Raw genomic sequence first — 24,487 nt, forward strand, 5'->3', positions numbered from 1 at the left:
TCAGGCAGGGGTGAACAGGCTGTGGCAAGACACCAGGCAGTCCCTAGCTAGTGCACCACCTTTGCATAGACAATTACATTTGTGATTAGAAATGGAGGGGATTTAACCATAATATGTGCATAGCTCCTGTGCAGAGCTTGGCAAGTGCCGGTGTACGGTTGGTACCTAACTCTGGGATGGTAATGGCACTCTTGGGCCAGGGCCTGTGTGCAGGACAGTCACCAGCAGCAGCTTTGCTCAGCCATCTCAGAGATGCCATCTCAGGAGAAATGAACCCTCCTCCCTGGTGATGGCCTGGGGATGTGCCCTAGTTAACCAGGCATCCTAGCCACATAGTGCTAGCATAGTATTGGCAACAAGGTGTGAGCCTCCTCCACCAATGGCTTTGTCACTGGGACTCGGATGTCTTGTGGTAGACACAGTTTGAAGAGCTTTGCCTGCTCCAAGCAGGACCACATGAAGCCTTTTCTAGCAGCTGTAGCATCAGGAATGCCACTTTCTCATCAGTAGCTTCCTGACTTGTTTTTCATACAGAGAGTTTTTGTGTTTGTGCAGGTGAAGGAACAGTGAATCCAAAATGTTCTTTATGTAAAAAATGCAAATATACACTTTATTAGTAGCTTGCCATGTGGCAGAGACAGTGCATTTGCAAAGCAGTACGGCTTATTTGCTGCAGATCTCTCCTTCTTATTCCTTCTAAGGTCAGGGAGCCTCTAACATTACATCCCTGAGAGGCTCTGGCAGCCATATGCTCTTGCACATAGTTGTGACTTTACATTAAAATATTAGGTCTTATCTTCCACAGGCCAAACAGTGGCTCTGAATAGTGCTGGCCAGGCAGGCAGCAGAGCTCAGCAAAGTCACCAAAAAGCAACTAGCTCCTAGGTAAGGTGCTGAAAGGTAACTCATGATTTCTAGTTGTTCTTGGTACTATTCTGTCTGAGACTGTGAAGTTCTCAGTGCTTTTCTGTAGAGAGCTGGACTGGTTTTTCAGATAGGAAATCTCCAAAGGAGATACAGGGAAGTTCTAGAGATCATCCTATAGGGGAAACGGCCCTTCTGTAGCTTCCTTCCATTCCTAACCATTCCTAACATAGAAGAAACTCAAGAGCTTGGAAATGCCTGTTTCTTTTTCCTTTTTTTTTTTTTTTTTTCCTTCAGGAAGGCAAGGTTTCCTAAGCCATGGTTCAGTACCGCTGAACTAATACTTTAGTTCTATGCCTGTCTGTCTGTCCCTGACTCCGAGAACAGGATTGCTATGCTGTGAGCCAGCATTCTGCTAAATGGGTTGGCTTTGCGATAGCAGCTGCAGCCTCTTGGTACTTGCACAGCACCCCAAAGTGGTGGGGAAACGAACCCTGCAGGATAGGAGGTCTCTGCATGTGAACAAAATACTGGGATTTCCAGTTCTGCCCATACCAAAGAGTCACAGCTCAATAATTGAACTGAAGAGGGAAACACTCACCCTAAAAAGTTAATCCTGAATTGTCATAAGAAAATTGCACCATGAGGAGATAGGTAAAACTGTCTAACAGTTAGCATCCTTCAAAATGTTTGAGTTGCACTTGGAATGGGTATGCCCAAAAACTGGCTTGATGATCCCCAGTTACCCAGAGCTCTGAGGCTCTCAGAAGGTTAAAAAATTAATACATTGCTGTGTCTGGTGACTTTTAATAGCTCACAAGTCTGGCCTGCAGCTTCAATCTGCAGTGGGAGATAGATAAGCTGTGACCAGAGGTGTCATATAGCGATGGCTTTCTCCAGAAGCCAGACAGGCTGCTGCCCCTAGATACTGCTTTAGGGACCAGCCAGCATCCAGCACTGGAAGACTAACCTTTGTGCTGGGGGTAGTTTAAAATCAGTCTGTGAACTAAGATTAACATCTCCTAGAGAGACAGACCTGACCCCTAACACGCATGACACCAAAGTTCAGAGCTAGGGGAGACATTATGGCAAGCAGCTACTCTTGGATGGAGATATGTTTCTGTTCAAGACCAGGTTGGACAGGATTTTGAGCAACCTGGTTTAGTGGGAGGTGTCCCTGCCCATGCAGAATTGGAACTAGATGATCTTAAAGGTCCCTTCCAACCCAACCCATTCTATGATTATGCTCAAGCTGTGTCTGGTTGGTCTCTGCTTGCTGCTCTCCATCTGTGCCAACCATTGGCAGGGCTGGCTAAGCCCTGTTAAATTGCACTGGAGGGGATGACACAGCAGTGGGATGGGACTCCAGTAAAGGGACCGGCAGCATTGCTCATGCTGGTGCAGCCACATTGTTCTGGTCCTAGCACATCCAGATACCACATGTAACACTTCAGAGTGAGGAATGTGCAGTGCATCCCCCTCCAGGAGTCATTGCTCTGCTCCCCGTGGAAGGCCACCAAGAATTTTTGGTTTTCCACCCACACTTCACTCTGCTTGAGACCTCAACTTTTCTATACTTGGGCTTCAAGAGGCATAGCAGTGGTAGTGCCCTTTCTTCAAGCTAGAACTGAAACTGTGCACCCATTTATTTTGAACAAGGCAGATTTCTGGCTCGGTTGTGCACTGCTTCATTCAAACACAGTGCAAGTAGCCCACAGCATGCCCTGTAGGATCCTGCCATCTCTTGCTGATCTCTCAATAGCTCGCTCAAGAAGGCTACCTTCTGCTCTGCAACCTTCAACACCGTGTAATGGAAAAATATAGAAGTGGGGCCTGGCTGTGCGTCAGCGGGTGTCTTAGCAACCCGTGCCTGTACTCAGCTCTTTGATAGGTGTGAAGGACTGTCTGTCTCTGCACGGCAATGAGATGTAGCATTAAGCATCCTCACCTCCCTTACAAGGGAGAAGAAGGAAATACCAGGGTTTGCTGGTATTGCTGAAGCTTGCTAACAAAGCAGTAATTTATAAGCATTGCAAAGAATTGTATTGGTCTTCAAAGCAGGATGGAGGCATCTGGCACCTGGCCACTGTGTATCAGTACAGGAAAAATGCTGACCTTCTTCAAAGCTGCCACAGCATTTCCTATTTTTAGGTTAACATGTTAGGTTAGCATGTTCTGCTGTATGGCACAAAATGTCAACAAAGAATGAAGACCTATTTATGTTGCTTTGTAGTAAAGCTGAAGCAACAGGAAGCTGTCAGCCATCTGGGTGCCTCTGAGCCCTCCGAAAACCCAATCCTGATTCAGTTGTAAAGTGCGCTGGGTTACTGTCACACCAGCAGGTGTGCTTTCTGATGGGGGAAGAAGATGGATTTTGGGGATTGCCTTTCTGTCCTCAGGTCCTTTCAGATGCTGTACAGAAGAGAGGAGCCAAATGCCCATTTCTAGCTTTTAGTTGCTTTCAGAGGCTTTACCCTTCTAGCTGTCATTCATGCTTTTCCTTTTGAGGCAGCATCTCATCACCAGCATGTATCTTGGTGCAGGTGCCAGTGCTGATGCCTGCATTTCACTCACTGAAGGACAACATGGTACCAAGGGTCCTCCATGCTCCTGGGGGTGAGAGGAGGCTGGAAGGGCACCAGTTGTCCTGAGTTTTCCTGTGGCACTTTTGGATCAAACCAGTTTTGGCAAAAGTTTCTAACCTTAAGAACTCCTTTAAATTGAGAGCTGTGGTTGCTGGGTTACTAAAATCAGCCATGAGGAATTTCTGCTCTGACATTGGTATTTCTGGGTTGGAGAACAGAGGACATCCAAGCTGAATGTGTGGTTTAGGTAGCAAGGTTTCCCTTGTCTTGCTGCAGGAAAAAACCTGGCACATGTGGTGTTATAAGACCACAAATTATTTTACTGTGAGGGCAGGTACCTGTATGGGGGGGCATGAGGTAGATGTCAGCTTCAGAGGCAGCGGAGAATGCTTTGCACCTTGGCGTGCTGCAGCAGCTCATCAAGCTATCACTGAGCGAGAGGAAGTGGCAGCACCTGCCCTCTGCTTCTGGGCCCTGCAAATGCTCTCCTGGGTGCCTGCAGCAGCTGGCTGAGCTGTGGGGTGAAGTCCTGGCTGGTCACTGCTTCTGCCCAGCCTCCTCCACTAGCTGCTTCTTTGGGAAGGAACCTCCTTTTATTTTGACTAGGAAAAATAAAATTAGAAAAAGCCTGTTGGAGAGCAAGTGACTAAGTGCTTCATGTGTTGCTGAACTAAAGAACAGCAAAATGTCTGAGGAGAGAAGATGACTAAGTTTTAATACCTCTACTTCTGCTTCCTTCATCCTCTCAGCAGAGCTAAACATAGGCACCTACAGCAGGAGGACTCCAGCAACCAGCCCACAGACACAGCCTCAGAGATTGTATTATCAAATATAATCTTGCTGAAAACTCTGGTCATTCAGAGAATCAGGCATCTTCCCTATGTTCATTTCTCTCCTCACTTGCTCTTCCCCCAAGACAAGATATATTTAGAACCACTAAGACACAAGGAACTTAACACTGGCTTTGCTACACCCATGTTTATAGTGGGTTCATTGTATTGCTTCTGCTGGTGCTCTCACAATTATATGGCTAGATACAACCACCCTTCATCTTCTTGTCCTTTTTTTGGACCAGAAATTGGCTTGTGAATCCTCTTCAACCATAACTGTACTGTTCTGAGAAAGGCTATCTGGATTTTAATACAAACCCCATGATCTCTACATCTTTAAGGGTTGCCACAGGCATTTGCAGCTCATTAGTGAGAAGCCACTGCTTGCTAAATCAGTATGTGGGGTCTGGTACTGAAGTTACGTACATAAACATCATGTTGCCTTAAAAACAGCCTCTTTCAAGAGAAATATTTTGTTTAGAAACAATTTATCTTTAAAAAAAAATTAAAAAATTGAAGAAATCAGACCTCTCTTTATAAAAAGATGAACCTGAATTGCCAGGGTCACCCTTGGGTGATGCTGTGTGCATCTGACATGTTTCCAGCATCACTGTGGTCCTCCAACTCATTCTTCCTGCATCCAGGGAGAGAGATACCAGGGCTTTGGTAAGGGATCAACTCAGCCAGCACTTGGTAACTCTACCATTGCCCGGCCAAGCAGATTCCCCCCAAAAACTCCAGGATCTTCCCCCTTGCACCTGTGCCCTGGGGTTTACCTGGGGTCTCAAGCAAGCCAACAGTGGCAAACGGTGTTTTTTCCTAAGCAACCTCTCCCTGCGGCTTGCCCTGGGATTCAACAGACTGCCATTGTAGAAGCAATTTTCCATTATTAACGCTTAAAAGAAAGCTCCATTTTCCTGTTTCCGACAAGCATTTCCCCTTTGGGTTAGAGAAACTGCTTCCTTGCCGGCACCCAGGCTGTAAACATGCACCAAAGCAGCAAATGGCTTTGCTGGCCTCTGCATTCCTCTTTCCACAAAATACCTGGCTTCCCCATAGCTGGCACCTCTGTGGCATTGAAGGCATCAATTCATGAGAGACTCCCCTGTTGACTGGGGTAATGTTCATAGAAGCAGCAGGTTTTTTCCTCAGCTTCTTAGGAGTTAACAGCTGAAGTCCTCTTTGACTTCCCCCGCCCCAGCCCTGCGTGTCAGCACACAGTTAGGTTGGAAAATCCAACCCTGCATGCCTGCTCTGGGATGTAGGCTCAGTAACCCTCTCTGTGTCTCTGAGGATCCCCTCCCTTCCCCTGAAGGGAGGGGATCTGCTGGGGTGCAGCAAGGCTTGCCAGCTCTGTGCACAAGCTTCAAAGGCAGAGTAAAAGCAGCAGCACAGGAAACCCCTGTGGTGCGTTGCTAGCAAGAAACCTCCTTGCCTGATACCGTGACGGCTTCTTCCCACACCTCCCCACTGGCATTTCTCCGGCACAGGGCTGCTGAGCCAGCACCAGCACGCTGGTCAGATGCTCTCGCACCAGGCAGGCGTGGCAGGACGTTGGCTGTGGCAACGGAGGTATGTACCCAGCCCTGCAGAAGTCAAGCCACATTGCTAAAGCTGACATTTTTCGATGACTCATAACTAAAATGGCTAAGGGGTGTGTGTAGGGCTTTCACTCTGAAAATAAAGCCAAGGATAAAATTGGTGCTGTGCGGAGGTCTGCTTGCTGTCAGACCTTCTGCTGCAATGGGCCAGGGGCAGCTGAAGTGTGCTGTTATGTGAATTTCTCACTCTGTCCTGTTCTCCAAGGTCACTCGTACCCTCAGGATGCAGCAGCCATGCACAGCTAGTGTTCTTGCTCTGCTGAACTTCTCTGTCCTCACACGGCTGGGTGAACCTGCTCCTGGGTGCAGTGGTGGTGAGCACCTGCTTGAAGAGCACGGGTTCAACAGGGTCTGGATTCGCATGGACAAGGAATGGGATAGTCTGGCTGACACTGAGGGGGATAGGCTCCCCGTTTGCAGCCCAACACTGCTCTATTTGGAATTGGAAAGGAGCAGCTGAGCATATGAGACACTCTGTGTTGGATGGTGTTTCAACCCCTCTAATTAGCTTGGCTTTGCTGTGCTCCTGGAAGCCCCTGGCTCTGGCACAGCCTCTGGTTGATGTGTCCAGTGAAGAAGGAGTCTTTATGAACAGCTTCTCCCAGAGTGCAGTGTCCATGCATCCTGTACCCATTTGGGACAGTGCAACCAGAAAGCTGTTGGAGAAGTGCTCAGAGGTGGGCTCTGAAGCCATCCATGGCAAATGAAATTATGCCTGACTCATTTTGGTGGAGAGAAGCCCTCTGTGTGCCCACAAGCCCCAGTGCTAGATGCTGAGAGCTATAAAAGCTGACCTGCACTGCCCTTGCCTGCACATCACCTTGCAGCACAAGGAGTGACTTGTCCACGGGGGCTCAGTGCCTTGGACAAGCCTCTCTTTTCCTTCAGGTCTAGACCTGGCTTTTTTATAGCATTTGGGGTTGATGCTGTTCTAAGACCAGAGCCTGTGGGATGCACAGCCAAGGGTCCCACTCAAGAGACACCCGTTGGCTGCTCTGTGTAATCATCCAGGGAGATGCTTTGGGCACTGCAGGTCTGCAGCTGCAGGGAGGATGCAGCATGGCATGGCACAGGTGCGTGCACCCCTGGCACATACCTGTGGCATCCTGGCTGATGCAGTGCCCCTCTCTGGGCAAAGGGGTTTCCCAAAGCCACTATCTTTCTCATTCTAATATGCTCCTTCTGTAAGAATCTGAAACCAAAGAGTATCAAACTGTATTTCCACTCCTGGAATCACTTCTCCTGGTTGCTGATTATATTTAGGAGCTGCCCAGGAAAGGGAGCTTATCGCAGGAAGGCATGTTGGGGGTGCTAGGGTGCCATGGCTGAGGCAGGCCTGTGCTTTCAGCAGCTCCTGTTCAAGGAGAAACTCCTCCAGTCATTTAACAAATGATTTGCGGTCCAGCTCCAAAGCAGGAGAGACAATAAAACTCTAAATAGTACTTTAAATCATCAAAGTGCTATCCAAACATGAGGAACCCCAAACATAAATGAAAATGCTAAGCTGATTTAAAGGGGAATTGAAAAGTCACCTGTTCAACCTTCAGCTTTAGGTATAAGTTTAGAGAAACTTATACCTGCTCTTCTAAATCAGCTTTTTACACTTCATATACCCAGTAAATGGGGTCATGCTCAGGGCTTATTACTAATTTTAATTTTTTTTATTCTAAACAAATTACTGCAGCCATTGCCTGGCCCTTTTTTTTCTTCCTTCCCATTTCTGCCTTAACACTCCAGCCAAAGGCACTTAAAATGCATCTGAACATTTTACTTGCTCATGGGAGAAAGCTACATTTCTCACTCACGTATTGCACAAAGTTAAGTTCAGTTACAATCAAATAATAGTAGAGCAGCAATCTAGCTCCTCCATGAGCAGGCAGAGCGAGAGAGCAGCACTGGAAATGTTTTCTGCATCCAAGACCAGCACAAGTTGCTGGGACTTCTGTAACAGAAAAGCTCAAGACTAAAAACCAGGCCTTTCTCATCCAACTTCTCCTGCAGATTGCTTCACTAACATTGCATGACTTGGTTTTGCATATCCTTGCTTGCTCATTGTCAGCAGTTATGGATGTGGTGCTCCTATAGTGTTATAATGACAGCATCCATATCAATGCCCTCCATGCTAATGCCAGAGGAATTACTTCAGATGCAACAGCATCTGGAAGTCAGAGGCTGCGCTGCCTGGCCCATGACCACCCTGCTTGGTAGTATATGAAGCCAAATGGATGAGTGATGGAGCATCATACCACAGAGTATGTCTGGTGTGGGCAGTAAGAGGGGAGGAAGTCCATCTACAAGCCCATTTTTTGGGAGTATGAGCTCTGGGTGCTGCAGCTCACATAACGGCCCATGTCATGGAGCTGACCAGTCCAGTCCCAAGCCCTTCTGGTCACATCCAGAAGAAAAAAAAAAAAAAAATCAGACTCAAAACCCAAGTATTAGCAGCTGCTTTGTTCCACTCATTGATGTTACTGCTACCCCTAAGCAGACTGTAGATGTAACATCCTGGTTTAAATCCCTAAAAAGTTGCCTTCAAATTACAGCAGAGGGAGTTAGGCAGCATGTGTCCTGTGAGTAACTCTATGTACCAGTCTAATTAAGCCAGATTGGAAATAGCTGGCATTTTACAATCTCCTACCAATCTGAGCAACTTCTGTTGTCCAGCAGGCTGTTTCCCAGCATGCCCTGTGCTAGGGACCCCCATTCCCAAGGGACCCAGGCACCTGGGACATCCTGCCAGGGAGACATGGCAAAGCCTACAGCTGCCATCCCAGCTCCCCTGCATGTAAGAGCACAGTTCCTGTGCAAAGGTCATTTCTTGCAGGAAGGCTGTGTTCTGCCTAACCACTGCCCCCCAGAACACTCTGTTGTGACTGAATCTCTTCAAGATCCTAAACTGCAACTCTGGCATTTAGGCTGCTGGGCTGGACTTTAAATCAAGAGACCAGAGACTAACACAATTGCTTGGTGTTGAGAAGAGCATATCTTCTGGTCTTGGAGGGCATGTGGGAGTTAGCAGCAGTTCAGGATTTACACTGTCAGGGTTGGAAGGCTGGGGGGGTCCTTCCCCACAGGCAGCAGGAGATCAAGAAGCACTAGAGCCAGCACAGTCTTGGGAGCCCAGGAACTTGCACTGTGCTGCTGGAGGAGCTGATGAGCAGAAATTACATTTTGAACTGGAAATACAGTAGTGAATACTCTGGAACTGGGAAAGGGATCAAACACAAGTCTTCAGATGGAAACAGAGCAGTTTCCATCAAAGCCAATTAAACGTTTCCTTGATATGGGGTCAGATCTTTGGACAGAACATCACATTTCTCAGCTGGATGCCTGATCTGGCTGCTTACAGCTCTGTGCACCAGCGTTTTGCACAGATGGGCTCCAGCGCTCTGGGACTCTTCTTACAAATCAAGTCACCAAGGCCTGTTTTTGGCTACCAGCAAGTATTTTTATAATCTGCTGGCTTTTAAAAGCTACCTGCTTGCTGAGAAAGAAGCACTGTAAGACTTAAGTAGCAGTCCACCAAAAGTGATTAGCTCTTTCTGAATTATTCACTTACCTTCTCCAAGCTGAAAATTGCTTAACAGGCCTTATTTATATGTACTTAATGAGTAATAAATGTATTTCCAGAGATCTGGATCTAATCCCACTTAGGAAAGTAAGCTGAACATGTCTAATGCTGGCAATTAATAATTCAACCAACTTTACAGGAAAGTCAATTATGGCTGATGGGCATTAGGAGGTTTTATGCTTTACTGAAGCAAAGGCACTCCATCAGAAAGAAATGCCTCATGGAAACAACTGAAGCTTTGAGGCTCAGTTCCTCTCATGTAGGCTTTTTGGCTTCTTTCCTTCTTTGCCAAATTGAGCAGAGAGGCCTAACGCTGCCTTTCCTCCCTGCAGCAATTAACCCTGTGCATGGTGCTGCCATGGATCCCACACCTCAGCTGTAGTCTGCTCGTGCTTTGTGGGTGAGGAGGTAGCAAATGTTCATACAGGCGATGGGTGACTTCTGTGGAGCTGGCTCCCACAGCCACTCCGTTTCCTCCCATTGTGATAGGAGAGGTCAAAGTGAAGGGCTGCTGCTTGCTCATCTGCCTTTGCTGCTTCTAATTCTCCTCACCTCCATCACAAGCAGGAAGAGGGGGCCTGCAACAAGCTCCTGTTTTTTTCCAATACACTTGGAATATTTTTTCGATGATCCAAGCAGATGTTCCTGGCTTTCAGGCATTTTTACTGAGGCTTCTCTATCATACATGCTGATCTCTTGCAGACAGCAAAGAAGGCAGTAACTTTATCCCTAGGACCCTCTACCCTTGATCTTTGGTCTTGGTGGGACTGCTCCCTGGTCCCATTGGAGAAAAGGGCATTCCTCACACAGCCAGATGGGAGTGGCTTCTCTCCTGCAAGAGGCAAAATCCTCACTGGCTGAAATGAGACTATTCTGAAAAACAGAGCATCACAAGCAAAAGAAATAATGCATGTATTAGGATTTTTCCTCTCTCTAAATGTGGTGGAGACCTTGGAAAGTAGCAGAAGCCACTATGATCCAGCAGAAGTTTCTATGCCCTAGACATAAAAATAATTTAGTTAATGGGGCTTGTAAGTTTTGGCTAGAATTGCTAGGCACCCAGAAGTACCTTTCAGTCATCAAATTATATTCGCTTTTATCAACTTGGGGGAAGTTGGGCCTTGTTTTATCTTTGGTTAACAACTGCCACCGGTGCCCGACTGGCATTGCCTTTGCCAGGTTTTGAGGAGCTGCTGAAGGTTTTATTCAATGCCTGGTGTGACTAAACCAAAAATTGCCTGCTAATCCAAGGCACTCCCATTGCAAGCTCCCTTTCTTACCAAAACAAGGCTATTTCATCATTGTGCAGTACAGAAGCAAAAAATGTCAGTGAGAATGAGGGGAGTTTGCATAGGAGGAAGATAGTGTAAAATTTGGGCTGTCACTTGCTGCCTGCATCACTGTCAGTGGTCACAGCCTGTTGCATGCTGATGCAGTCACTGAGCTCTTTCTGTTGCTGCCTGTATGGAAAGAGAGGTGTGAGGGGCAGAGAGACAGCAAAGCTGAGCACAGCATAACCCCAGCTCTCTGGAGCATGTTACAGGAGGATTTTCAGCTGGGAACCCTACATTTGGTAGCCTGTGTACCAGGACATCCCAGGAGGAGGCATCCCATAGTACCTGCCAGTACTGCCCCACTGCCCTCCACACCCAGCGGCCAGCACAATGAACAAAGCTGGCTTCCTTGCCGTGGCTGGGTTGACAAGGTTTTTCCCAGTCAAGGGAAACAATTATCACTAGGGAAACCTTAACTACTTTTTAAAGACCAAAAGAAAACACATTCATTCTTTTAAACATGGAAAACTAAATGGCCTGTTTTTCCTTGGCTGGGTGTGCATGGCCATGGAGCAGGCTGACACGAAGTGAACTCTGTGGGCGAGCGCTCCTCCCCTTTATTTAGTTATTAAAGAAGAGGGCTCTCTGGTGCAAACTTTGCTCTTTTCAGCTGCTCACTGCATTGTTTTAAACCAGCAAGGCACTGGACATGAGAAGCGACTCACCAGCTCATGAGGAGCCCTTCTAAGCTATGCCTAAAGCTCCTTCCCGTGGAGGCCCCTGGCACCACAGCACCCTGGCAGCTGCACTTCTCCTTTTGGAAGAGCTGGAAGTGAAAAGCAGAGAAGGCCTGCTGTGCTTCCCACCCCCTCTGGCCCCACAGAGGGGTATTTGGGGAGCCACCCTAGTGCCTGAGGGGCAAGAGAAAGTGCTGGGCTTGGGGCAAGGCTGCTTCTCTGAGCCACTGTGCTTGGCAAGGGCTGGTCAGCTGGGAATGTGCTGGTGGGACTGCCCAGCACCCCTGAGTGTTTTAGTTCTGCAAGGAGCACCAGGGATGGTTTGGTATGCCGTAGGAGAGGGGCTTTGTCCGAAGCGAAGGGAAAGCCAGGGTGTCACTTGTGCAAGCTCCTTGGCTGAAGCAGCTCCACTGAACCAGGGGAAGCAGTGGACACTGATGACACTACTGTCTCCTCATGGATTTCTTCTGTCTCGTCTTATTCTAGGCTATTTCAGGATCTTCCCGAGACGAACGGGCTGAAGTTCTTTCCAGAAGTGGGAAAGATCATTAAATTAGCACTGCTCCCAGTCTTCATTATCTCCTGCCCCAGCTGTGTAATCTTGCTTCTAAAAGTGCATGTTCTAATTAACAAAAACCACTGAAATACAAGTCCAGCTCCCACAATTTCAGGAACACTTGGTGCTGTAAAACCATAGGAAACCATAATTTCAGCAAATTAAATCAATTCCTGCCTATCTCTCTGGCCCAACGCATGGAAAGGGAAGAGCACCCTGCTGACTTCATGCACAGGGAGTCAAATTCCACCAGCATCGGTGCTGGGAAAGGGAGGTGGCAGGCAGTCCCAAAAGGCATGTCTCCTCCAAGTAGACATTAGAAGAATGCCGTATGCTATAGGGAAAGTGTACAGCAAGCACTGAGCTCATCGGTCACTTTTTGTTTAATCTAATTAAACACAGTATATCCTCTGACCTTCCGAGTTGGCATTAAATTCTCCTATGTTGTTCTTTCCATATGAAGCTCTATTGACAGACAGGGAAAGCCCAGAGTTTGCTTTAAGCTTCAGATAAGTGAAGTTAAACATACAGCAGATAAAATTGTTTTCCCAGCACTCCTCTCCCGCTGGCCAATTGTGGGTGCTCACTGGGAGGGCTTAACTCCTCTGGCCTATATACCACCCCTGGCTCAGGATGCTCTGCAGTGAGTGAAAGCATGGTAATGAGCAGCTGTAAGAAGGCAGAATGCTGCAGAAACCCTTGAAAGTTCATTTTTAGAGTTGATTCTGACAGTTGCTGAGCTTCATTTCTGTGTGGCAGATGATTACAGAAAATGGTGCCACTCCTCACTAAATATATTTCCAGAGTCACAGAATAATTTGCTACCTAACAGCTAATCAGTCAGCAATTGCTGGTGCTGGAACAGGTTTTAAATAAAATGTGTCAAATTGCGTGAGGCACCAATTTCATGTTCCCTGCTTACACAGGCTACGTGCTATTGCTGTGTGTGCAAGAGCGCAATCATCCAACTCAGCTTTGTGAGTTTGCTGGGAGGGAAAGCAACAGGGAGCTGGGTTTGGGGAGAGCAGGGTGCCAGGGTGCCACAAGCAGGTGCAGGCTTTCAGCATGACAACCTGTGTGCTCACTTCCTTGCAGGCAAATGAGAAGAGCAAATATCTGTCCTTCACTGGCATCATTTGGTGATGCCACCTGCCAAGCTATTTTTTCCATTATGGCAAGAAATCCTTTGGTCAGAATTGGGGCGATTTTTGCAGGCAACTCCTCCATGTGTGTACAGCTGCGCCTGTGCTCTTGGATGTATGCACAAGAAACTCTTGAAATATTGACCAATAGTTACAGAATAGCCTGGAGGTGATGCCCTTATGGTTCCTGGCAGGCTGGGTGAAAGGAGATTTCTTTACAGTAAATAGCTTTAATGCTCCCTTTGTATATTAATAGTGCTGGGCAGGGCAAGATGCAGCAGCCTGCCAAGTGCAGAGGGGCTGTTTCCTGCGCGTGGCCATGGAATCAACCTGGAGTGGTGTGAACCTTGTGGCTCTGATTTTCTACGGCCGGCTGCAGGAGCCCAGCATGGGGCTTGGCATGAGTGGGATCCCAGGCTTTGAGATGTTCAGCTCTGTCTGAGCCCGCGCCAGCATTCAAATAAACACAGACTTCTTGCTGGAATCTCTTGACCATCCTCAGTGACTGTGAAGGACCCTGCTGCTGGTTCACAAACACCTAACTTCTCCCTTGAAGCTGTAGGGACAGTACATAAGGTGAACTTTTAGAGCTATTGCTTACCTGGGGAGAATTCATCTGCAGACAAAGGGGGTGACAGGATCTCTGGGGGCATTGGCCGGTGTTGCTTCTGCATGGTCCAGCCTCCAGCTCTCCTCTGCAGCTGGTCGGCAACCCCAGAGAATACACAGATGAAGTTGTGCAGCTGCTGGTTTACTAGGAGAGCTGCCCCTTGCAAATCTCATGACAGAGTGACAGGACATATTTTTTATAACTACATGCAACCCACCAAAAAAAAGTTGGACCAAGCTGGCTGCTCTGCAAAATGAGCTGTGCATCTGGGCAGTAAAGTTTGATGGGCTGAGAGCTTCCTTGTGATGAAGTAAACTTTCTCTCATAACACTGGGAGGTGGCTCAGGTGTAAAACAAAATTCCAACTCCTGAAGGAATCTCAGAGGGGGAGGTCCGTTCTCTCTTCTACAAGTGCCATCATGAAGTGTCCCCATCAAGCCAAGGGGGAAGGGGGTGTGTGAAGCAGAATTGCTGGTGACACCCATGGTGGTGACAACTTGCCTTGCAGCCTATTTCCAGCACATCAGGAGTGACTTGAGATGTACAAAACAGCCTCAAGCCCCTCCATAAAAAGTCCTTAAACATGTTCTGAACACTTGGGTTGGAAACGCCTGGCCAAAGGTGTGTATGAAACCAGGTGGTCTGGATGAAAGCGTTTCCCTCCAGTGTAAAGGAATCGGGATGTGCTACCTGTTCCTTGTGCAGGTGTGCTCAGTGACCAGGTGCTTTCTGTCTTGCTCAGCTCAGCAGACAGGTTTATGTTGTGTCTTTTCTTGGGAGCCATTACCCTACTCTGAGAGCAGTGCTGGAGCAGAGCACGTGGCTCCTCGGACAGCCACAGTAAGAGGAAGCCAGGATGGTTTACCCTGCTTTAGGGGCCACTTGCCTTCATTCTGATTGTGTTTTGAAGTACCTCAAGGTTTTAGCTCTAAAGCTCTAACCACAAAAAAAAAAATTCTTGGCTTGGGAAGGCGCGTTGCCTTGGCATGTTTCCTGGGACTGAGTGACTTATGATGCAGTGCTGAGGGGGGAGGACTCCTTCTCCTTGTTTTAGAGGAGGTGGATCATGCTCATCTGGAGTCCAGACTCCCCTCAGAGACTTCTTCTTCCCCCTTTTTTTTTCATGACATCAGCCAGGACTTGATGTTACTATTTTAAAAACAAAAGGAGGGGACACCCCCCTGCTTCCCTCCTGCTCTCTGCCAAAATGAGAACAAAGAACAGCTAAAGTACACAAGTTCTGGCACTCCTTTTGGAAATAAAAACATTCATCCTCATGTCAGGTAGGGAACTGCCCGACCCTTCTGCCAAAGAAAGCAAGCTGGGCGGCAGAGCAAACTGCGGCGAAGAGGAGCCTAGGCAAAGAGGATTGCCCGGTGTCACCCCATGCTTGGGCAGCTGCTTGCCAAACTCCTGCACTGCTGTACCAGTGCCAGGGCACAGCAAGATGCTCCCGGCCATAGGAAAGTCACCCAGGGAAGGGCTACCCTGGTCCTCTCAGGCTGGGAGGTGGGGAAGGACCTTTCTTCTTCCTCTCTCCCACCCTCAGTCCCCACCATGCGGTCAGCCCCTGAATCTCAAAGTAGTGTGTCCCCGCTCCCTGGCAGGGCTGGTGCACAGCACAGCGGTGACCCGATGTAATTTCCATGCTTTAGACATGAACATCTTTGTCTGACTTCTTCCTTGCCATGTAAACCTGTCAGCAGTTCCCAGTACAGATTCTTGTGCCATGAGTTCACCACCAACAAGCATCCAAACTGCAAGTTAGGGCCGCTGGCTTTTCCTCGCCTGTCTGCAAAGTGTTACTGGAACAGGAGCCAGTTCTCCAAACATGAGGAAGGGATTATTTGGGCTTTCTGGAAGGCTCCCTCCCATGCCTTCCGTGTGGAGCAAATGAGGATAATTTATCTGTGGGCTTCCAGCTGAACCCAGTAGCTCAGAGCAGCCAGGACTACGCTGTTTGTCCCTTGTTCCTGCAAGAAAGCATTTTTCCATTGCTGCCATTGTATATTGTTGGCCTGATTTGTTTGCACCGTTGCCTTCTGGGGCTGAGGTAAGAGGTCGTTCCCTCCCTTTTACCAGCAGCATGTTCCGCCAAACAATCCAGGGAAAAACTTCCACAGGAAAGAGTCTTCAAAGGAAGCTTTTGTATGTCTGATACAGGCCTTGTTACAGTCATGTAAATAATAATTCTCTGGTGAGAAACACAACATGTCAGAAGGGAAAATTGTTCTCTAAAATATAGTAGGAGATGGGCCAAAGCAGGCAGATCAACTGCCAGCTTAGCGGACAAAGCTGCTGCCTTTCAGTGGGGAACGAAAGCTTGGTGTGTGCTTGTGTGAGCGCCTCTTGTTCCCTGCAAGAGCTGAAGTCAAGTTTTGTGGCTGGGTAGAAATCCTGTGCTCCCTTCCCTCTCTGTCTACCATGATCTAATGCAGTACCCAAGGATGGGTTGGTGTGCCTGCTATTTCTGTAGGGGGATGAGGGGAACAGAGATAAGTTAATGTAGGTGGCGGGGCCTCTACAGTGGAAGCAGCCAACTGGAACAACACTGTAATGCCACCCACTTTAGTGAAGTTAGTAATGATTTTTGAATGTAGAGTCAAGGCCCAACAGCCACAGAGCAACGGGAAAAGAGCACATTCTCTGGTTGCTTCCATCCTGTGCTGGCTCCGGTGCCTCCTCCCCTGTCCAGAACAGCTGAAGTGACTCTACAGACAGCTTAAAACACTGCATTCACCGTAATTATTTTTTTTTCCCTTAGAGCAAATCATGGCGGAAGATCAAGAATATGGTGCACTGGTCCCCATTTGTGATGTCTTTCAAGAAGAAGTACCCTTGGATCCAGCTTGCGGGGCATGCAGGTACAGAGCATGGGGAGGGGCAGAGCCATGGAAAGGCTCTTTGTTATCTCAGGATTTATGTACTTTGTTGGCCAGAGCTGCTTTTGATTGTGGCACGAATGTCACAAATTTCAGCTCCCACGTCTCTGGCCCAGGAGAATGAATTACCTAAGTAGTAGGGAGGGTGATGTGGACCTGCAGTGTTCTGTGCTTTCGGTGTCCCAGAGCCAGCAGATATTATTGCTGCTTTTTTCTCAAGCAGCAGAAGGCTAAGTCCTTTGGGTGAGATCCAAGCCCTCATGCTGATCCACAGCAAAGTGGGTGATGCTGCCCAGCATGAAGATGCCCCACGCATGAGCCTAGAGACAGAAGTGTGAACCTACCATAAAGCATACAGAGGCTGTGAAGAAAACGTATTGGACAGTGCTGGTCATAAACCTCTGAAACTACATGTGAATCTGACAGTCCAAGCTCATAAGTCTCAGCCTGCAGGAACTCTTTTGGGTGGAGGTGTAAACAGAGATGCATCTGAGATGTTGGGCCACCTTTCTTGTTTGGGGAAGGCATCACTGCCCCATGCAAAGCAAGTGCCACATTGTCCCTTGTGACCCTCAGGTAGTTTCAAGGCAGCGGCCAACGGCAGGATACTGAAGAAGCACTGTGAATCGGAGCAGCGCTGCCTTGACCGCCTGATGAACGATGTCCTGAAGCCCTATGTTCCTGCCTACCACGGAGATGTTGTGAAGGATGGTGAGCGATACAACCAGATGGAAGATCTGCTGGCTGAATTTGACTCCCCCTGTGTTATGGACTGCAAAATGGGGGTCAGGTGAGTGGCTCTGGGTGCACTGATTTTTAAGATGGGATACTCCAAGCAAAAACATCTCCTGGGTAAAACACAAATGGTTACAGGGAAGCCTGGGTATAGGAAGGACACACTAGGCTCATTCCTTCTCTGCTTGTTGGCCATCCCGTGTGCTGGGCAAGTGGCTTGGTGGAGAAGACTGCTCACTCTTTGGGTTCAGGTACACCAGAATGGCACACTACCTTTTAGGAGGTTGCCAACCTGCCTCTCTGTGCTGCAGGAGGATGCAGCCAGGGAGCAGAAGGTGTTTGAGATCCTTCCCAGAGTGCCAGAAGGGTGAAATAAAGATACTTGAATGACACAGCTTCGCTGGATGAGAGACTTTCCTGTGCTCACCCTTTGCTCCCATGCACACTTGAGGAATAAATGTGGGTGCTAAGTAGTTTAGTGCCTTTCATGCAAAGTTCTTGAAACATTTCCTATCAGATGAGCAACATTACCCATGATGTCCTCAAGAACCATCGACAAATATGCCAAGATTCCAAGCTGCAGCCACTTGGCCAGCAGCAATTTTTGAGCTAGCAAGGCCACAGCTGACAAGGGTATCCCAGAGCAAACATGAGCAGGGCTGCTGATGCTAGGGAGCTGCCAGCTTTGGAGCAGCCCCAGGCCACCCCTCAGCCTTGGGTGAGCTGGCAGCAGGGTGGGTAGAGACCCCTCCTTCACTGGCTAAGGCACAGCCCAGAGGCAGTGGAGACACTTGTGCTTCTGGAAAAGCTAATGTTTTCTGTAGGAGGGATGAATCTCTTTTTTTCCCCCCTCCTCATCTCCCAATGTGAAACTCGAACTGGTGTGTCTGGCTGTCAGCAGAGAAGAGGTGAGGCAGGGAAGAGGGAAGAGGTGAGGAATACCTTACACTGGAGGGGTGGGGAGGAGGGCAGGGGACCCCAGTGCAGCCACAAGGCTGTAGCTGGCATGCACCTGGCTGCTGCGGGAAGGAGATGGGAACCACTCTGGACACAGAAATGGCCAGAAGAAGACCTGCTGGTCATACTGCGCAGGTGCTCCCATGGCTGGCTGTGGCAGGAGAAAAGCCTCCCATGCACAAATCACAGGTTGGGTGATTCATACACCTGGGTTTTTGGAGCTCAGACAGGCAGAGCACACAACGGGGCAAATAGTCAGTCAGCATCATCATTAAAATAAGATGGTGCCACAGGATGAGTTCATGAGGGAGGTTGAATTTGGCTAATGCTAGGGAGTGGGATATACCCACAGACAGGCAGGAGAGGCTCTGGCAGATAAACTAAACCTTAGGGCTATTAGACCTGTCCTCTGAGGTAGCTGCTCACTGCCAGGCAGATACAGGTTTGTTTTTTTCCTGCCAACCTGACTTTGGGATGCAGCAACCTCCTCCAGTCACCCCTAAACAACACTTTGTCTCTCTTAAGCTCTGGTGATGCTTCAAACTTGGAATGATGCAGGGTCACCAAACCGCAGACATAACTGGTCTGTCATTCTCATCAAAAGGAAATCTAGCTTTCTGAGCAGCATGAGCAGCACTTCGGAGCATGCTACTACTTTATTCTGCTATTTTCTTCCTTCCCCCCAAAATCATTAGTTTGGTGTTTTCTGCTGAAACCCTTCATTGCTTTTATCTCCAGTATTTTTCCAAGGGGCTGATGCCCCAGGGCTGTCTGCTCAGTCATCATATGCTTGCCCTGAGAAGAGTCACCAGTTTGCCTTGCTAATCCTATGGGAAACACAGGCACACTGTCCCATGTAGTCTGTGAATTTTTCTTGGTCCTAAAGGTGAACTGCACACTTAATGCTGCGATTTTGGCACAAGAAACATGGGGAGAGGACACAGCCCCTTTGCAGAGCTGACGTGGCCAGTGGGAAGTGTAGAGCAGTTTGGATTTGAGGGGAAGGAGGTGACATCCCTGTGTCATTTTGCTGGGACATCTCACCCAGCTTGGTAAGTTGTTCAGAGAGAGCCGGACTGAGCTGGGGCAGGCTGGGGTGCTGCAAGCGGAGTTACATAGTGCTTTATTACTGCTGCAGGAAGTATTTATTTGTGGATGATAGCTTTCTGCATACCAGAGTGAAGACATTTTCCGCTGGTGTGCTCTGGCACATGGTGGTATTTCCTCTGGAAAATGCATAAAGCCAAGGTCTCCCCTGCACCCTCCATCCTCCTTCCCCCATTCTCCCATTACGGCTGCACCCTCTGGTCCCAGGAGTGATGGTAAGCACCTGGCCAGTGTTGCATCGCTTCCTCTCCTCTGGCATGTACAGGAAGCTTTTTCATATATAGTCCACTTAAAAAAGACCTGTACTGGGCAAAATCATCATCAACAAAACAGCCCTGTGTGAAAACACCCTTTTTAGCAGCTGGTGAGGCACAGCCGTCACAGTGCACAGGGTGAGGGGATGGGAGAGTGCTGGAGAGGCACAGGAGCAGCTTTGGCAGCAGCTGCTCGCCTTGGTTGGATCTCAGAGGGAACAGCAGATGCTGTTAATGTAGAGGGCTGGAATGTGGCAAACTCCCTCCCACCTCCAACCCAGCCAGTTCTCGGAGCATGTGGGTGGTTTCCTGGGCATATCTTGAAAGTCATGTTTAGTTCATGAGAGTCACTGTTCAGGTTTGGTGAGGGACAGACACCCCTAGGGCCAAGGAGTGTCAGCAACACCATGAGCATCTGTGAGAAATAACCTCCCTTGTTACTGCCAAACAGGTTGTGGCTCCCTGATGGACTGAGAAGATATGAGGTGTTGCTGGTGGGGTCCTAATTAAATCAGGATCAATTCACCTGTAACCAGGCTTGCTCCATTATTTCCCATGCTGCTCTAATCCCTGGGGACCAGCTATCCTGGATAGGGCTGATTTCCTAGGCAAGGGCTGTCTGTGGCACTTTGTGCAGTCACCCTATGGCTCTGCTAATGTCCTCTCTTCACTTCCTGCAGAACATACTTAGAGGAGGAGCTGATAAAGGCCCGGAAGAAGCCAAGTCTGAGGAAGGACATGTACCAGAAAATGATTGAGGTGGATCCTGATGCCCCCACCGACGAGGAGAATGTGCTGCGGGCAGTAACAAAGCCCCGCTACATGCAGTGGAGGGAGACCATCAGCTCAACTGCCACCCTGGGCTTCAGGATTGAGGGGATAAAGGTGAGACTGTTCTTGGTGTGCAGAGCAGGGGGAAACACTGGAGCGTTCAGTAACCACACTCACTCGTGCACACACACAGCAGGCTTGTGGTGAGACAGTGTCACATCAGGATGTTCCCTGCCCTGCAGGCACCTGGCCCTGGGCAAGTGCTGCTCTGAGAGTACAGCTCAGCTCAGGGCATCCATGCAAGAGGACAGTTTTAGCCATCATCTCATTAAAACAGCTGCTCCCCTGACTGCAAAATGCAAAGTGCCATGCTCCAACTTGAAGGCTCAAATTAGTTGTTTGCTTTTGATACTGCTGTGCCTCTAGGCTGAGCCATTAATCCAAATCCAAGTTTAAACATCTGCCAATCTCTGGTTGGAGCTGTGTGTTCAGCCACAGTTGGTGAGGAGTATGTATTTACATCCCTATCTGGGAAAGTTCAGCAACTGAGACCTATGAAATGGAGCCGACACAGGCAGCAGCAATTCCTGCCAACACCAGCACGTGTGTAATCTGCTGACTGCACTTGCTCAATGCTAATGCTCACATTTCTGGAGGTACCTGCTGGGATCCTTATGTGTCCCCATTACCTGAACCAGCCCAGGAGGTTTTTCCTGGCAGGCAGACTTTGTGATGAGAGAGATGTCAGATCATTCCCTCAGTTTGCTGGGATTTTCTCAGAATATTCATCTGGGTCTCTGTGGCCCTAAACTACCGCACCTTTTCTGACCAGAGGTAGAGGTGCCAAAATGACAGGATTTAAACAAATTAAGCCATTCCCTGAAAAAGCCTTTACACCAGACTTTGCATATTTCCCTGGTAGCATTTCTCTTGACCTCCCCAGTCAAACAGCAAGCAAATACTATACCATGGGTTTAAAAGGTGATCAGCAGGAGTGGGTCACATAGAGCGGCTGTTTCTGGTTGCCCAGATATCAAACCACCATTGGGAAGGGATCTATCTGCTGTGCAGTGCAAAGTCCTCAGGCTGTGGTAAGCCCAGTGGAGCACATTGTGCATAGGCAGGAGGGCACCTTCTTCATTAATCTGTTTCATGGCCAGCAGAGGACATTGCATTTCTCTCTTACTCAACCACACTCAGAAACCCAAGGAGCAGCCATTGGGCTGAACCCTATAAAGAGTTTTCTGGCATGAACAATGCAAGGCACCCCTGCCCATGCTATGCCCCTGTCTGGGATGCTGCTGGCTGTGCTCCTCTGCAGCAACTTTCTGCAGTGCCTACATTGGGTCAGGGCACTTGCCTGCACCCAAAGCTCTTCTCTGATCCCCCCAGGTGTCTCAAAGTCCCTTTGCTGCCGCGGGCATCCACAAGCATGCTGCAAGCTGCTCCACCTCAGGACAACCCTTTGCCTAGTTCCCATTGCTGCTGTTTTGCATTCTCATTGCTGTTGTTTTGCTGGTTCTTATTATAAAACTGAGGCTGTATAAAATGGGATTGGGCCAGTTGGGATCAAAATTCCCATGCACTGTTTCTGCTCCCTTTGTTCTTGCTATAACCAGGAATATGTGTCTATTTATAGTCCAACATGATACATCCTTGGTCTCTGGTGGTCTGGGCATGTTTAGGGGGGCTTTATGGCAAAAGCAGGTTGTATCTGAACAGCTTGAAATGAAAAACGTTAAAAAAACCTGAATCATATTCTTACATGGGTCAAAAAACCATGTAGAGGGAAATAAAAGCCATAGAGGAGAGGTGAGAATCACACCTCTGTTTTATCTGACCATAAGTGTGCTGCTGCACAATATGAGCAGTGGGTTTTTTTCAAAGAGGTGAGGCAGCCCTTTAATTGAAAGTTGTTGAGAAGTGCTGGCCTCTAGGTGTAATCCTGCTGCTGCTACGGGATAATTTGATCAAGGTTCAAATAACAGTAATTCTCTGTAAATCCCTCAGATTCTGGGTTATTTTCACCTAAGTTAAACCATTAACAGTTCATGCTGATCCCTGGCCGGCATTTTTTCCAGCAGGGCTATAGAGCTGGTCATGCTGTGCTGTATCCCCATTTCTGGGGGCAAGTCTCCACATTAGGGAAAGCACCTTCAGTGCCCTGAGCTGCTACTGAGCCCTCAGAGGAAATTTCAGGAAAATGTTATTTAATGACAAGTCTCATGTTTTCTTTCCTGCTGCAAATGCTTCCCTGAGATGAGTAGGCGTGAACCTGCCCTGCCTCTTGCTCATGGCTGGAGACTGATACAGGAGATACCTTCCCATGCAAGGGAAGGGCAGGATTTAGCCCTTGGCATGTGATCTGGGAGGAGGCACAGGAGGAGAAGGGGAACCATGTTAGCCTTTCGGACAGCACAGGCAGTTGAGGGGAACAGGCAGCTCAGGGTTGGGAAAGAGGATGGGGATGCTTTCCTGTCTGAGATCTCACCTTCCCAGGGGGTCTTGAGGATCCAGTTCTTCCTCTTTAAAATAGAATTTTTCCTATGCTAAAGGAGGTAATGACACTCATCTAACTTTCTGGAGTATCTTGAAACTGTTAGAAACAGTAGCTATTAATAAAATTTACCCTGCTAAAAGTAATACAGGTGATCCCTGGTGACCCAGTTGAAGCTTACTGGAGCTCATTGCAAGAAGCATCACTCCTGAGCTCCTGCTCTGGTCTGGGAGTTACTCACCATTGCCTGCAGCAAAGCATGTTAGGACGGTGCTTCTGGTGGCTGTGACATTTGTGGGGTTGCAGAACAAGCCCTGAAAGTCCGAGCCCCATCCAAGGCTGAACATGGTGCCAGAGGGAGAGCCAGCTGATCCCAGCCCTGCCCCAGTGACACCAGCACAAAATGGAATGGCTGGTGGGGCAAAGGTTGCAATAGTCCTTATCAGCCCCCCTTACATTTCTGCTGTGTGGAAACCAGCCCCTTCAGGGCTTGCATGTCATGGAAGTTGTCATCCCCACGGCAGCAGCATCTGGCTGGGCAAGGAAATGGCAGGAGGCAGGTAATAATGGGAGCAGCACTACAAATAGGCTGTTTAGCTTTTCTGAAGCCTAGACTGCCTTATCTCAAAGGTCATCTGTGGTGTTCATTTATTTTTAGGAGCACTTAGAAGTCCATCTCCTTGCTTGGATGCTTTATGGAAAGTTGTGCTCTTTACATGTGAAATTAGTGCTGTGGCACTTCTCCAAATTTATATCTATCATCCCCCAGGTAAAGGCTCGGTTGGTTTCTGAACTGCCGCATCAGAGCTCATGTGACAGACGTATAGCTGCGTAGTGCCCTACCCCTATACATCTCGCACATGCCACCAGAGCATCTTTGGCAAGTCCTCCTGCCTGCGCTGCTGCAACCTGCTGCATTGCCAGACACAGCTGAAAGCAGAGAGCCTGGCTCTGCTTGATCCATCAGCAGGATGGCAGGGATATCTCTGGCCAAAAGGTTGTTCGTGGCCTCTGGTGATGTGTGTTCTGCCAACTCTTAGGCTTGCTCTTATACCCTACAGCAGCATAGTGGTCAGGCTGGGCCCAGGGTGGTTTGAAGCCGGGTGCATTGGTTGCATCCTGTGCAAACAAAGCTTTCCCTGGAGACCAAGGTCCTTCACATGTTGCTTTTGTTATTGTTTTTGTTAGCACTTGCACAAAATGCAAGCTGGAAGTTGGAGGTGTGCTGTATGATTCATCCCAAACTGCACATCATGTGTGGGTTTGGTGCTGGTCTTGTCTTGCCTAGCTCTCCACAGCCTGGGCATTTGATCTTTCCCCAGGCTGGGCTGGCCACCATGCCCATGGCCAGCCCTCTGTCCAGGGGGATGCACATGGCCTCATCCCAGGGCACTTCCCTGGAAGGGTCTCAAAGCCCTGTGGGGCACATAAATCTCTGGGCCAGGTAATTTCATTGTGCTCTCTTCCTTCCCCAGCCTCTGCTCTGCTTCTTCATCCTTACTTCATCTTCCCTG

The 24,487-nt window shown here is 48.6% G+C and overlaps 2 protein-coding genes across 5 annotated transcripts in view; one reads left to right on the forward strand and one right to left on the reverse strand.

Moving 5' to 3' along the window:
- The window catches only part of ITPKB (inositol-trisphosphate 3-kinase B), a 104,682-nt gene that overhangs the window by 72,656 nt on the left and 7,539 nt on the right, over positions 1-24,487 (forward strand). For all 3 annotated transcript variants that reach the window (XM_051616150.1, XM_051616152.1, XM_051616153.1), the window contains 3 exons: positions 16,535-16,634; positions 17,229-17,442; positions 20,386-20,590. In XM_051616150.1, the coding sequence (XP_051472110.1) occupies positions 16,535-16,634; positions 17,229-17,442; positions 20,386-20,590 (519 nt within the window). The remainder of the gene's footprint in view (positions 1-16,534; positions 16,635-17,228; positions 17,443-20,385; positions 20,591-24,487) is intronic.
- The window catches only part of STUM (stum, mechanosensory transduction mediator homolog), a 135,882-nt gene that overhangs the window by 49,341 nt on the left and 62,054 nt on the right, over positions 1-24,487 (reverse strand). The window lies entirely within an intron of this gene.

The sequence above is a fragment of the Apus apus genome, chromosome 3 (genome assembly GCF_020740795.1).
Source record: "Apus apus isolate bApuApu2 chromosome 3, bApuApu2.pri.cur, whole genome shotgun sequence".
In the NCBI taxonomy this organism is placed as follows: Eukaryota; Metazoa; Chordata; class Aves; order Apodiformes; family Apodidae; genus Apus; species Apus apus.